Source organism: Strongylocentrotus purpuratus, unplaced genomic scaffold (assembly GCF_000002235.5).
Source record: "Strongylocentrotus purpuratus isolate Spur 01 unplaced genomic scaffold, Spur_5.0 spur5_scaffold_5, whole genome shotgun sequence".
Classification (NCBI taxonomy): domain Eukaryota; kingdom Metazoa; phylum Echinodermata; class Echinoidea; order Camarodonta; family Strongylocentrotidae; genus Strongylocentrotus; species Strongylocentrotus purpuratus.
This window is the reverse complement of record NW_022145611.1, coordinates 24275567-24292020: the sequence shown is the minus strand read 5'-3', so window position 1 is coordinate 24292020 and position 16454 is coordinate 24275567. Positions and strand designations below refer to the sequence as shown.

At 33.1% G+C, this 16454-nt stretch overlaps 1 protein-coding gene across 2 annotated transcripts; it reads right to left on the bottom strand.

Annotated features, from left to right (window-relative positions):
• Nucleotides 1-4165: 4165 nt before the first annotated feature.
• LOC589744 (transmembrane protein 179) lies at nucleotides 4166-15663 on the bottom strand. Of its 2 annotated transcripts, XM_003729228.3 has the most exons (6): nucleotides 15468-15663; nucleotides 13240-13430; nucleotides 11762-11893; nucleotides 10780-10906; nucleotides 8277-8414; nucleotides 5600-5712 (listed from the first exon to the last, which is right to left on the bottom strand). In XM_003729228.3, exons 1-5 carry the CDS (start codon nucleotides 15564-15566, stop codon nucleotides 8289-8291), a joined length of 675 nt encoding a protein of 224 aa, XP_003729276.1. In that variant the 5' UTR covers nucleotides 15567-15663; the 3' UTR covers nucleotides 5600-5712; nucleotides 8277-8288. The 2 variants fall into 2 exon arrangements, with proteins under 2 accessions (XP_011682594.1, XP_003729276.1); XM_011684292.2 differs by lacking the exon at nucleotides 8277-8414 and having other exon boundaries at nucleotides 4166-5712.
• Nucleotides 15664-16454: the final 791 nt, after the last annotated feature.

Here is a 16454-nt window from a genome sequence, read left to right as displayed (position 1 = left end):
ACCTACCATAATTACATTCCATTCAAATCACAAAATAAGAATGATAGCCTACATTTTCATCGGGTTTAATATTGTGTAAAATATAACATAGGTGCAATCAGATTGCGCAAATAAAACAAATATAAAATGTGATCCTTTTGATACTCTGCATGCACGATGTAAGTGAAGTCCCCATGACCGCACTTGCTATTTTTGTGCTGCACATCTGCTTTTTATCTCTTTTATTTTACATGACAACAAATATTGCAAGTGAAATTCTATTTCACTCAATATACAGTATATCCATCAGGAAAAAAAATAGTTATTACAGAGATAAAAGATACTAGAACAGAGTTCAAAGATATCTTTATAATTTTTTTCTAATTATAAATTATACATTGACACTAATTTAATACAGTTTAATACAGTATTTAATAAATATGAAACCAAAAATCATTATCTCATCACTCCTACATGTAATACCCCAGCTAAGATTAAATTCAAATATGGATTCAGAATTGCTTCTACCCTTCATTTTTTTTTCTTCACAACACACAAGTTCCACAAACAATCATGTACTATACTCTGTAAAGTCAACATTTTCAGATATAAAATGTTCCGTTAGTCACTGTCAGGAATTCAGTGTGGTTTGATATTTACCCCCCCCCCCCCCCCTCCTTCCGTAATTACCAGTGGTCATCAATATCTTGACTAAATGAACAAGTCAATGATATGAACATACACGAATGAACACACAAGATAAATCTATTCATAACGACAGGTGACATATATATATTTTCTGAGATGACAAATTTCATAATGGTCATATAAGGTATATACATGTCGTAAATTACGAACTATAATCTAAATAAATACAAAAAAACAAAGCATTCAAATAATTCACAATGTTCATTGATTACAACACACATGAAAGATTGTATGTGAAGAAATGGGCATTCAGTATTTAATATTAGATCAGCTCATGAAGCTTCATTCTAATACAGCCTTCAAGCAAGCCAGATCAACTTCTACAAAACTTTGTATCAGTCATAGTCAATACGGGAGTTTACAGATACAATCTGCGCATGGGCAGATAAAGGTCATTTATACCAAAAAGGTAAAACCCACAGAGATGAATACTGGATATGCGCTCATGAAAGTTATGTAATATTATTCATTTAGGCAGCAACGGTACATTCTATGATACCCAGGTGGAAGTATTCTTTTCAAGAGGGCAAACAAAAGGTATTCATGAAGCACATCTAGGACTTTGGCAGTTATTATTCTAATATGCTCAAAGTGGAACTTCTCCATGTGTAAAAGATCTGTGGATATTTGGGGTCATTTGTACCATGTGCTATCTGTAAACTCCCTTATTGTAGTGAAGTACCTAGCTCTGATTTCATGGAATTCATACTACCTTCCCTAACAAAAGTAAATTTCAAATTTATGAATATAGTAAATACTGCATAAAACATTCATTAAGTAGCAAAGGTATATCAATACATGCATAACTTGAATACAAAAAAAACTTGTATTCATATTTCATATTTTCATCGCACATTATGGAGAGGCAGGGATGGCATGGAATTTTTTTTTACTGGTTTGAATCACTGATTTCAATCATAAATTCACATTAAAATGCATTATTTGAGTAAATACTATGTTCAATATTTTATTTTAATCTGGTTTAATTGCAATTTTCTTTTCTTTGTTTGAATGGCTAAAATGAACCTTGTTAGAAGGGCTATCAAAGATCAATTCATATTCAGTTTTTTTTTTTTTTTTTTTTGGGGGGGGGGGGGGGGCTTTTCTATTGTATTCAGATGATTTTCAGCTTCAAAATATTGCTGTTTACTTATCTTCTTTTTATGCAGTGACAAAGCTCACTAAATCTTTCCAAGGAGTTACCACAGCCCATCTTAATCTTTGTAATTGTTTCATTTGCTCTTGATTTAATACAGACCTAGAGGAAAGATCATAAATGCAATACATTTGCAAAATACACTTATCCAGACAAAATAGAAGACACCACAAAGAACACTTTGCACTACCGGTATTTACTTTGAAAGCGCAAATAGGAATGGCATTATGATGTAAGTACGCCTATAATTGTACTTAAAAATTCACCCCAACACTAGCAACATTCCTGTATTTTCAAATTGATATAATGCATGAGAGGAGAATTTTTAAAAGTAACACAAATGTGCTTACCAGTAGTACAAAGCACTGCACTTAGAAAATTTATGAGTGTCAAGTTTCCAGTGTGTTTTCATAATAACTATTCAATGTTTACAGAGGGAAATGGATGCAATATACATCTTATTATAAAAATCAAACATTAATTTAAAACAGCAGATAAATGAATGTGTGACAAAGGCAATCAGTGAAGTAAGGCAAGTATACTCTTTGCCCCCACCTAAAAAAAAAAAGGAAATTAATTCACAATGATACTTACATGTATAACATCAGTGGATTATACAAAGCTACAGAATAAGTATTAATGCAATGTCTGTATTGTAATTTTTACCTTGCCACCAAGACTCTTTCCTTTCACTGTTTCATATAAATTTAACCAACATGAGTTTTTTGTTCTAAAATTTAGCTATGCTTTATAGTGAATTGAGAGTGCACCATTAACAATAACATGTATATATGTACACATACATCCTTTGAAGTCTTATGCAAAAGCTTTATATTCACAAGCACTTCTTTTCCATTATTGCAGTTTGTATAGCAATACAAAACACACCAATTCATGCAATGGATTTTGTTGTTTATTGTGCTTTAATTCAACTTTAATACTATCAAGTTGTTATGCCATTTGGTCTAATGTCAATTCATCAATTAGTCTAGTGTCTATCCCCTAATGGGCTACCATTAGGGACTTCAGAAGGACGCCACAAGTAGCAGTCCACTGTTTCGACATCTTTTTTGTATGCAAATCTAAAAATCCCTATAATGTGTTGTCTACACCACATCTGATCTGTATATAGTCAGCTGACCAAAAGAAGGCCATACTGCAATTGACAATACATATTTTTACAGCCTTCTTGCAGGCAGGAGGCAAAAATTACACAGCTTATGCAGCAAAACAACCTGTGGTCCTTGCTTGCATCTTTCTTTTCTTCTTTTAAAACAATCAATTTATTTTACATTAAGTAGATATTAATTAGAGAGGAAATTAAAAAAAACTCAGATATTTGATGAATGCCAAGTGGGAAAAGTTCTCATAATTAGATTAAATTATCATTAGACTCCAAGGAGAGTAGAAAAAACAAGGTGCAGAGGTATGTAGACAAAACAATACAAGTAAAATGAATTGGCATTGTACCAAATGGCAATCTAGATCATTCTCATAAGGAACCGTCTAGGATTCTTCTTACAGGAACAAGATCTCCTGTACTAGCATTTCAAGTATCAAGTGACATTACTTTGAGAACTTCTTCCCTTTTTACAAACTGATTTCATTTGTTGTACTGAACAAACGCTTCAAGTATAAAGAGATGTTGCAGGTTTGGATTTTTATATCAAGATACATTCATCTCCGTATGAATCTATGAAGACCTGTTTAAAGGTAATACAAAGTTTTGGGAAATTTTGAAAATTGGGTGGATAGTGAATCTTTACAATTTTGATATATTTGGATTCCCCTGTGGATGTATAATAAGCACTAAAAAAATTAGCCCCTAAAACACTTCTGTTTTCGAGAAAAATTGAATATAAACATTTACCGGTGCTCCCGGTAAATTTTGATAAATTTCAAATAGCGTCTATTGCCGTACAATGGTAGCTGCGACCATGAAAATCTCAGAATATGTAGTTGTGATATATAATTTTCAAACGGGAATAGCTAATCGGTCGATTTTAGTCAAGAAACATTGTTTCATAGCTAAATTAATATCTTGACCTTGAGAGGGAGCTATACAACATAAAGAGTTTATTATTTATAATTTCATAACTTTAGACTCGATTTCAACCGCGACAACGATCAATGAATATTGTAGGAAAGAATATATGCTTCCAATATGTTAATTTGAACTAAATTCATGACCCCATACCAAAACTTTGTAATACCTTTAATGCAACCACGACCAGATTGCCACAACGAACCTCACAATGTTGTGCATGCATATCCTGACATATTGATGGGATTTTTCTCTTTTACTCACCATTAGTATTTCTCTTTTTTTTTAAATTCACATAATTCATCTCCCAAGACATTTTGGTTTTTTATTGTTTTTTACAGCAATGTTACAAAATCCCTGTATTAAAGGACTTGTGCAGAATCCCTTTGTGTTGATTACAACACAGATTTTTACAAAATAATTACATGCCATTTTCCCATGCAAATTGGCATACGTATCTGCCAGATTTATCTTTGGTTAGTATTTAGTACACTAGATTTAAAAAAAATACTACTGATAGCTACAATGTTTCTAAACCTTTTGTACAATAATTTCTTTATATCTAAATTAAATAGAAACTTAAAGGGATATAGTTTTCTGTTTACAGTTATCTTAAAAGCTAGCAGTTGGTAATTGATGCATTCAGTTTTAAATTCACATTATTTGATTTTTGAACTTCTGAACAGTATTCATTTCTGCTTGAAATACTAAACTTTATAATGCTCAATGAATTTTCACATCAATGCATCGCTATGGAGAGAAAAATAATTTGGGACATTCAAGAAAAGTAAACTTAATGGTCTTTACCATTTTCACAAACAATACATTATTCAGTTTATACCATGACATAATGGTATTTTAGGCAAGCAATACAAAAATTAGACTTTAAACATCCAATCAAGAACATGAAAACAAAATGAGTACTTTGGGGGAGTTGGTAATACACATCTTCCATCAATCATGGATGTGAATATACACAAAGTCATGTCTTTTTCTTAGCTCTGACCATCAGCTTATGGTTTGTATGCCGGACAAGGTCTAACATAACAGCATTGGGTGTAATGGTTGCTTTGTCATTACATAGGTGGGATTCAGGCTGGGTTTATCTCGGAAACGCCAGATGATATAATGGTGTGATATAGTCAACCAGATCAGGACTTCAAAGAGGAAATCAGTTTCAATCTTTCACTCTGAGCTTCACAGTATGTGAAGGGTGCAGCGATGGGTACGACGATGGGGGGGGGGGGGGGTACGGTTTAGATGACGCTGATCCGTGTATTGAGATCTTCATCAGAGTTAGGATCAAGGGAGGGTTGTCTCGGATACACTGGATGACAGATCTATCTTTCACTCTGAGCTTCACAAGATGTGATGGGTGCAGCGATGGGTACGACGATGGGGGGGGGGGGGTACGGTTTAGATGACGCTGATCCGTGTAATGAGATCTTCATCAGAGTTAGGATCAAGGGAGGGTTGTCTCGGATACACTGGATGACAGATCTATCTTTCACTCTGAGCTTCACAAGATGTGATGGGTGCAGCGATAGGTACGACGATGGGGGGTGCGGTTTAGATGATGCTGATCGGTGTATTGAGATCTTCATCAGAGTTAGGATCAAGGGAGGGTTGTCTTGGATATACTGGATGACAGATCAGGATTTCAAAAAGATTTAGACAATGTGATGGGTATTAGCTTTTAGATGACGTTGGACGTGATGGGTGATTTGTCGGAGTTGATATCCAGACTTGGTTTGTCTTTGACACGTCTGATGATGGAGATGACTGAGATGATCAACCAGAAGAGAACAGAGAACCAAGATGCGCTCTAAACAACAAACAAGAGAAGAAATAAAAAGGGTCAAGTGTAAACACAGTCATACAATCATCTACTGGTATTCATTCTCAGTAAAAGATAAAAGTATTTACCCTGCGTATTGCATCTGGAGAAATTAATCTGAAGAATAAGCACATGGCGAAGAAACAACAATTAAAAGCATTGTAAAGCAATCAAGAATTGGTAAAGAAGTATGTGGCCTACACGTATGCAGTGCATTTGAACAAAATTAGTAGGCCATAGAAGAATCATATAAAGCAGAAATAAAAACTGAGTTGTAAAGTAAACATTTAAAAGTATTCATATTTACTTAATATAAACAAATGACAAGGGGATTATACCTATCTGAACAAATAAGAAATCAATGCTTACATTTTATAATTGCCATTGTAGTTTTATACAGAGAGCAAGAATTTAGATCAGTGAACATTTTGTGCTGAAATGCAAGTCCTATATTTTCCTAATAAAAAAAAAAATAAAAAAAATACCTTTTTTAATTGTTTATCTAACAAAATTCTACTTGATTACTGAACTTAAACATGCTTTTCAGAAAACCATAATATCCACTTGATTTCACCAAAAATAATGTCAAGGACACATTTCAGATGATTCTACAGTACATTTATGCTGGCGTCATGAAAATTCACCCAGCAAACCCTTTCTTCTTCACATCCATAATGAGACAGCATACAGCACTTGGCTTATTATAGCTCCCGGGCAATAGGCATGGAACTAATGAGTACATGTAGAACAAGGTTTTCCCATTCTGAAATGCATAATTGATGACAAACAGAAGGAATGTAATTTACTCTCCAACCATGGTGCTAAATTGCCCCGTGCAAATGCATATTACATTGTTGCATGAACAAGTACTTCACCTTCTTTTTGGATAGGGTTGCTTTAAAGAATGGTCAAATATAGCTGAATCACATCAATGTATAGAAAAAGGTTTGGACCGGTTGAAAAGTAGATGCTTATTCATGAAAGGAAGATTTAAATTAGTAGTGGTTCAAGAAATAGAATGAAAAAGCATTTTTACCAATGATGTTTGTTAAAATCTCAATAGATATATCCATTGCAAGTATGATGAAAATTGCAAGTTTTGCAACAAAAATATTAGTTGTTGCATTTCAATGTGGATGAGTGGATTGCAATATGATACACTTTACCTGTGCATGTATTGCTGTACAGGTTTATTTCATAATAGTGTATGGGTCAGTAGATTATCATTGAAGAAGAAATAAATATCAAACAATATTAAAGTAAACAGAATGTAGATTATGTGATCAAGAAAAATGATATCTATAGCTTCAATGATATTTTTTAAAACTCAGTGACAAATTTGGAAAGTCTTGCCTACACAATCTACATATATAATTTCAAGTATTTGATTACAAAAAAACATGAAAACATCATTTGCAAACTGGAAGCAATTTTCAAGAAATAAAATTGCATTTAATTGGTTTCAGATGTGTTCTTCACAAAAGCCTCAAGGCTTTGTGCTACAAGCAAAGGTACACAGATGTTTATCCAATTAAAGGGTAGCAAGTTTCACAACACAAAAGACCAAAACTTGAGTTTGATGATTAATGACTATCATAATACATAAATAGATGTCATTAATCATTCATGATATGCATACTCAGATTACGGCAAGGAAAGACTACCGGTAATGATATTGTAAATTTCCATAACAACTACAATGATGGATAGTAAAATACACACAAATGTAAAATAATAAGATAGTATATGTATCGGTATGTGTAAACATAAAAGTACTGCTCTTACAAATACTTGCTTGTTGTGATAGATAATCAAGTCAAGGTAATGAGAATTATCATAGGAATACATGTAATGATCGTGATGATGCTGAAATGAAATGTTTTAATGATCAATATCATAATGGATGCAACAAAAAATTGCATTAATGCTATTAAAAAGCTGTGATACTAATTAAATGTGTTCCGATGATAATTGAGGGGAAAAAAACACAAACTACTTAGACTACATTCTCAAACCTTCAAAATATTAGTTACACTTGACTTGTATACAGGTACACATACATGTACATATGTACAAACAATGTGGGAAGAAACCAAGGACTAATAATATTACATTTTCTATAGACAGCACCAACAGGAACTTACCAATCAACATTTACATCTACAGTATACATTAAAATACAAAGAAACAGTCCAGAAGTAGGAAATATCTATGAAAGCAAAATCAAGCATCATTGAGTCTTGGGGTTTGCCCCCAAACATACATTTTAGGATCAATTGAATAAACATGCCTATATCCTGGCTGTACATTGAGGAAAACATTACAAAATATTCTTTACCATATTCCCGCCAAGCAACTACGCCACAGGCCATTCAGTGTCAGGGGTGCTTACAAAGTGTGGTTTACATTTATTTATTAGCATTTGGTTGTGTTGGGTTAGGGTACAGTCAGGTGATGTTAGGAGCTACCTCAGTACATGTTGAAGTTGTTAGCACATGCATTCTTTGCAGGCAACGTGCAGCAAAGGGGTGTCTCTGATCAGCATAACCTACTTTTAATAGTTTTTATGTCAGCATGGGTTTGCGTTCTTCTGTACTCCCCACGGCTACGGGGTCTTTGTCCCGGAAGCGGCGGAAAATACTCATAAGAGCAATAACCATCCAAAAGAGGAATGAAAACCAGGATGCACCCTAAAAGCAATTACAAAGATGCTGTAAAATCATTGAAATTAAATATTCTATTAATATAAATTTAACCATAAGTCATAACCTCTGAGTATTTCAATCGAAGGCTTAGACCTATATCAACTTCTATTACTCGTAAACGCAAATTATAATTTATAATTGAAGACTGAAATCTCTGATCAGAAATTTGAGGTAAAAAAATGTATACGTATGGTACATTACTGATGTACATGTACATGCATCCCAATTTAATACTATAGAGAATTAGGCCTATGGAGAATACAAAGTATGCTTTGTGAATACTACTTATGACTATGTTTAAGACTAATTAGCATATTAAAAGGCATTTTTACATTTAATGTTAGCTCTTTTCATTCTAGAAATTAACATCAGAAGACACAATGGAAGGCAAGCAAGACATTAATGATACATGTAATAATTAAAAGGCAGTCACTACATGACTATTTAATATAAGAACATTGACTAAGATTAGACTAATATCTACACATGTATAAAGTAATGAAAATTGTCTTTCACAGATGTGATAATTTTGAACCACTACCCGCAACATATTAACTTGCAGCATCCTGGTGGACAATACGTGTAGAGAGCACATAACAAGGAAATAACCTATTAAAAGGCAAATCTACAAAATGTATTAATCTGAAATCTTCTTGAATATTATTTGAATGCCTTAGGGTATATATTGGCCAAGAATTATCCTTATTTAAATACAGATAGCCTGATAATGTACCACTTAACATCCTCCCAACTATTAATCAATAGTGATTAGAAAATGTAAAAAGTCATTTATCACCCTGCTAGTATTCTAAGAACTTAAGCTAATCTAAAAACATGGAATTTATATAATTCATTTTCACTTTTTGATAGTTATGGTACAGGCTAATGAATATGCAATGGAGAATTAATGTGCTTTTCATATTTCTTGCATAAATTAGGGTGACTATGTAGATGACAAGTAAGAGATGTTTATTTTCATGAATTTGTTATTAAAAATTGAAGAAAAAAAAGAAAGAAAGACTAACACTAACTTATTTAACAATAAATATTTTAAAATGTTGAAAATGAGAGGTTAGTTATGGTTAGTTCTCTTTTGCCCTTTATTAACCTCTGCTTTTGGCTCATAATACAGAATTTTGTTTATGTATCTACTGCACATATCATATCAAAATAAAACATCTAAAAGCACTCTCAAAGTGCTTCCGAAATTTTTAACCATAAATGAGAGGTGGTGTCTCAGAGTGTTATATTTGTTGATGCAATGATGGGCCATAAAGGTTATATCATAAATGTATGGTACATTTTAAACCTACATGTTGTACATGTACAGATTAGTTCCTCAATCAAATTCTACAATTGACATGTACTGATTGAAAAGACATTACTAAAAAAAAAATTAAAAAAAACTCAAAGATAATATTTTCATTGTAATGCAATGGCTAGGATCCTATATAGGAAGTATGAGACACATTATTTGTATCTAGCATAGTGTGGATGTCTTTACATGCGTTCAAGATCAATTTATACACACTTTGTATTCTAGCAATTTTTTAAGCACCAGTTTCAAAACCTTCATACAAAGCCTTACATGAACATATTTGTGTATATTATAAATACTACAAAACGTGTTTTCTTTCAAAAATTGTTTCATGTATAACAATATGAACATAAACTGAATTTTAAACTGTTTTAAACTGATAAAATCACTTTTCAAAATCTGAGGCATAGTCTTCAATCAAAATGCTTAAAAATATGTTTTTTTTTATGTTTAATAAAAATTCTTGGCTATCAGTAATAACCCTGTAATAAAAATATAGATGAAAAGTATGTTTTTCTTTATTTAAAAAAATCTTATCTTAAAAAATTGGGTCTAGACTTATAACTGCAACAAGCTTTAGCATGAAGTTTCAGCCATTCACACACAATATATATGTATGGTACATGTAATCATTGTGAGATAAGCACAGCACATGCCACTGTATGTACTATGGAATAATGATTTATGGTGTTATAGGGGTGATCCGACATGTGCACCGGCAACAATTACCCCAGGCTTTATTTTTTTCAAAAGTATAGAGTTAGGGTTAGGGTTGTAATTGGGTTTTTGGTTAGGGTTGGGGTTAGGGTTGGGGTTAGGGTTGGGGTTAAGTAGAGTGGATGGTTGAAATGAGAGATTTAATTTTTGTTGGGTATTGACCACAGAGCAATTGTTGCAGGAGCCTGTGCCATACAACTGTTATGGAAACCACAATCATAACATTTGGTGGTTACAGAACCAGTTTGCAAACAATGAACCACACAACTTCCCATATCTCAAACATGGACCAAAATAGAAGATGAGAGGACTCACCTGACCGGTTGTATAGAATCCAAAGTACAGATCTCCATTGTAGGTATCATGTGGCATGAAGACATAGCCTTTATCTATACAGGCTCCAGCTATATTCCAGTTGGAAACTTTGGAGCCTTTTGAACAACTGAAGTTGAACAAATAAATATGTTAACAAACCTTTATTATTAACACGATGTAGACAATATTATCATGTACTACTGGTGTACATGTACATGTACACGTAGGAAATATTGCAACCTAGATACCTGAATTTAATTTTAAAAATAGCATTTTTCCATTATATTGTTGCTTGGGCAGATTTTTTTTTTTTAAACATCAAATAAAAAATACAATATTGAAAAATTGAAATGCTAGTCATGTGAAATTCGACCATGGACAGGTACTCACTATAGATCATATCACCTTACAAAGTATGTTCAATTTCCTTGAGAATAAATAAATTATCAATTGATTGTACTCAATATATTTTCAACACATACAGTCTCTTTAAACGGTAACATACAGCACTATATTGTAATGGACTGCCTTATTTCTATACAGGTGTTTATTCAGTGCTTTGTAAGTATTTCCCTCAAATTGAAATTGTAATTTGATGACTAATATTTGATGTCTGTATTTCAAGTATTTGCATACAATGGAATGGTGTATCAAAAGAAAATGGAACATGGCAAATGTGTCAGAATTTTGCCTTCACTGATTAATCTGCCAAGAGCCCAAGACACACATGTACCTGGTATATCATAATCAAACTAAATTTAGTTAATGCAATTTTCTGTTGAAATTGTTATCAAGCTTGATGGAATTGAAACTCTTTATACTGAACAAGGTGTAATTCTATTTTACAAACTTGTAATCTAGATATGGGGCTGGAAAAAATAGAAAGAAGATCAAATAAATTTGTATAAATAGAGTGTTAAAACCAAGTCTCCTCAATATTTGAGGTGTCAGTGGTAGACAGTACACAATCAAAGATACTTACTCCTTTACATGGGGACCTGAAGTAAGACCATCACAGAACTGTTTAAAACCAACACTGACTATGCAAGATTCCACAAAAAGGACTAATGTGAAAGCCACATTGAAGATAATGCTGGGAATTGTCAGGTATTTGCTGGATAAAGAGAATGATGGATAAAGATTTTAGTACCAGAAAGAAAAACAGATTGTATAAAGCACACCAACAACTCAAGAAGTGGAAATAATACGCATCTACAATTGTCTTTGGAATAATTTGATTTTGATGGACATTTCAACAAAATAATGAATGAAATATATATATATATATCTTTAGACAACATTGAAGATGATAATATCTACAACTTTGTTCGATATAATTTGAAGGATATTGGATGGAAATAACTATTTCAAACAGAACATTGACTATTAGAGGATTATCAAGGTATGGCCTTCCCACAGATTAATAGGGAAATCCCCTCACAATGTTCATACCACTCGCACAAGCATGGCTTTTTGACTTTACATCTATTAAAGTCACTCACCTGGCCGTCTATATACACATAACATGTGTAGCAGTTAATAACATAACCAATACCACTTACTAGTAACTACCAGGCTTATTTTACGTTACAAGAGTTGAATTTTTATAACGAGATGTAAAATTTCCTCTTTAAAAATTTTGTAAGTGAGAATCCAAAGTAAATCGAAATTGCATTTAAATGGAGGATAAAATCCTCACAATGAAAATTAGCAGTTTAAGAAATGAAACAATTGTGGAAAAGACATGGAAGGAGACACACAAAAAAGAAGCATTTACTTTGATAACTGTGTTAATTATATATCATATCATATATTTACTGTATATCAACTATTTATATCTTCCAATCAAAATGCACCAAGAACACAAGTAGACCTAGATTTATCCAGTAAAGAGTGTTATCATTTAAATAAACATGCTACCAGAGATAAGTCCAACAAGATCTAATACCAACTGTCAACATATCATCTAGGGGTGTGACAGTCTTTGTTTACATCTGAAGCAGTGGTCTTGATGAGATTTGAACTGATTGAAATCAGTGAAGTATATTACATGTTTTCAAAGAATCAATTATCTAACATGTGTAGGAAATAGGACTACTTGCAGGCCTACATGTAAACAAATGTATACGGTATAGTTTTTTGTCTATCTAAAGGTTTGTGACGTACAGGTGAAGTCATATAAAGTAAAAATACTAAACCTAAACACAGTTCATACATTAACTCAAAGATATGTACTGTAAAGTAACTGTATAGATTTAGAATCTGCTCACATATGGCCATACATTAAAAAAAAATCTATCAATTCTCATTACATGAAATGATGAAGACGCTAACTTCTAAATGAGTTTATGATGTTTAACATGTGGACAAAATAAAATGTTACCCTGAACATCATTTATATATGTGTATGTAGCTTCTTACAGTATGTATGAAGGTATTAAGGAAAGAAAAGTTACTCACATTCCTTCAATCTTGCCGACTAAGATGAGAGCGTAGTAGATACCAAACACAATGGCATACAGAGAAGCAATAACTTCAATGCCAACTGCAAATGAACAAGCTGTGTTGCTTCCCAGATCTGTGAAACCCATAGCTGTGTCGTTACACCATTTGATTTCACTGTAGAGGATGCACTGATTACTGAAGGCATCCTGCAGCAAATGAAAAATCAAAATTTAAAGTTAAAAGTTAAAAGATATATAGCTTGGGACTTTGGTAGGCTCCAAACTAATTTTGGTAATATTTTTTGGACTTCTATTTCAGTTCTCTACTGCTGGACAATTTTAAACCAAACATAAAAAATCTATCAATTCATCATTGTGATACAATATGGGCATTAATGTTGCATTTCATTAAAATTGAAGGAAAAAAGAGGTCTTTCTTGCCACTAAAATGCTTTACAATGTACAGGTACAATATGTCACCATTTTCTTCAAAAAACGGAACTACACATAATTTCCCCCAAGCTGAAGAATACTACCATTGTCCTTGTGGTTTTCATGACTGATTATGGGTGCGCTGCCTAGCACTTACATGTACATAAGTCTATGGTCAGTTTGCTGTTATCTGGAAAAGGTTTGTGGCATTGTGGCAAATGCAAATTAGTACAGACATTGTTCAAATTGTGTAAGAGAAGATGAATTTTTATCAATTTGGCCATGAACGTAAGAAAATACATCTCTGACAGATGCACACAAAATGATGTAGTTATAAATCATAATAATATATATTTTAACAACAGTATGGATTACCCTCAGGCTCAAAGGCCTCAAATCATAAATATCACACCTACACTGTATACTGCAATGGAATTCCATCCTTAACATTAATATACCCCATATAAATGCTCACTTACACCATTTGACTGAATTTAAAGAGCGTTTAGCATTGTATCTGCATAACGAAGAGTTTTAGGATGTTGCCCTTTTTTGTTGTTGAAAAATTACTGCAAAAGTGAAAAATTAATCACTAATATTATTATTATAATTATCATTTAATTTTTACTACAATTATCATCATCATCATCATTATTCATTATCAATACATCTTATTTGCATGTACTATGCTATGTAGATGTGGCCTGTTGGTGCTTGTAATTCATCTGCCAATTTTTAGTTGATGTTGGTGACATGACATTTGTCTTGAGCCGTTGTGCTTGTTATATTCAAGGTGTTAAAGCTGCCGCTGTATGACCAAGTGTACACGAGGTAATTGGTATAGTATTGCTACTATAACTTAAGGGTCTGTGGAAAGACCCTATATAGGCTTTGCCTAAATGCATGAATCTTATAAAACCCTTTTTTCTCTATTATTTAATATTCATCATGTTAAACAATAAACAATGAATCTTAGTCTTAGCTATACTAGAATATCACTGATATTCTAGTATTTCCTTTATTAATATCAGGAATAATTTGAAAATATTACTAAGTTATTACACTTTAGTCTTTACAGGAATATAAAAGAAATTCTGGTTCAATTTAGAGTCAAATCTTAGACTTAGGGGCGGTAGCGTACTTTCGTATCCATTTTTGTCCCGTAACTCTGACGTGGAGATACCCTACTAAAACATAGGTCTACAAAAAAATCATCTTAATCTTCATCAATTGTTCAAATAATGGTCATGATATCATTATCAAGTCGTGCGCCCTTCGTCGGTACGGTATTGATTTGTATTGTAATTGTGCATCCGTGAAACCTGTGAGAAAGTGAATATTATAGTTAGGGCCTAGATCTATACTGTCTTCGTTTTTAGGAAAAATACTCCAAAAATGATAAGAAAATTGACACCAAAGCCATATCATGACCATTATTTGAACAATTAGGGTCTAGATGAAGATTTAGTTGATCCACGCCGGAGTTTTTCTTCTTTCTTCCTTTTGTTTTGAGTACAGACCTCTTTACAGAGTATTATCGTACTAGAATATACTGGGGGTGTGCAGGTAAAAAATAGATACGAAAGTATAGGCCTAGTGCTGACTTAGGTGCATGCACATAGTCATTGACATAGGGCTCCCCATGATAATACATACACCGCGTCACTCACACATAAATTTCAATGAATTTGCAGACAGGTCATGCATACAAAATGAGCAAACATAAAAACAAACGCATGGGTCTAAGGCGAAAATTCGAGAGATCCGCCCCCGGCCCGATCCCGACGGCCGACATTGAATTGAAACACTTACTCTAGAAATTCCAACTGTGATGGCTGCAACGAGTCCTGTTATGCCAACGACAAAGTACATCACAGTCTCAGTAACTGCTAATACACCTTGAATAGCCATTTTTACAACTAAATTTTGGATTAACGTTCAGAGATTGTCGTGTCAACAGGTATCGAGTGTCACATCCTAAACGCCAAATAAATATGACAGCTGCGTTATCGTTCTCGATTACCTTACACATAGGTAGCTAAACGCGGCCACGTCCATTGCACCGACCTCAATCCACCCCCCCCCCCTTTTTTTTTTTAGTTTTAGAGGAAGATCCATCTACTGATAATAAACAATTGCATTCATTATACATGTAATTGCATTAAATTATTGTGTTGCAATATTTTCCTTAATCACATTAATTGATCATCCATACTTTTGTGTGTGCATGTTGTTGTTGGGGAGGGAGAGGGGTGGATGTAGGCCTATTCCTTAATTTTCAATCTCATTCCTATTCAAGTACCTAACCAATTTCTACCGTGTAGAAACTGGTGCAGGGGGGACGGGTCTTATTGTGAAGGTATACCGGTATACTACAGACATTAATAGTGTACTCAGGCAATATGTGATATATTCATATATTCATCCATGTCCAGGTTTAATGGATGTATATTGATTAATTTTCTTCAGTCATGATATAAGTAATGTAGGTTATTCCAATGCAACCAAACAAAAGATAAAATGCCACTCATGCAGATCGATATAAAATCATACCAGTTTACATCAGTCCCACTGTAAATATGTCAATATCAACAAAAACATTCACTCAAGGATTTCATGTGCACCAATTAATAGTCACTTTTAACACTCACCATTAACAGTCACACAGATGACTGACTTTTATCAATCATTTGGTCACATCTAACCTACAGCATATTTATCCCCCGGCCGGATTTTTTTATTCAGACCTACAAATAAATGAGAGATCTTAAATACAAATAGCTCAACTTAATCCTGAAA

What these genes read in the sequence shown, in the direction of transcription:
- LOC589744 (XM_011684292.2), bottom strand. Translation starts at nt 15,566, where the DNA reads ATGGCTATTCAAGGTGTATTAGCAGTTACTGAGACTGTGATGTACTTT. An exon ending in TCACAGTTGGAATTTCTAGA is followed by an intron (nt 13,431 to 15,467) that starts GTAAGTGTTTCA and finishes CATTTGCTGCAG; the next exon opens with GATGCCTTCAGTAATCAGTG. An exon ending in GTCGGCAAGATTGAAGGAAT is followed by an intron (nt 11,894 to 13,239) that starts GTGAGTAACTTT and finishes CTCTTTATCCAG; the next exon opens with CAAATACCTGACAATTCCCA.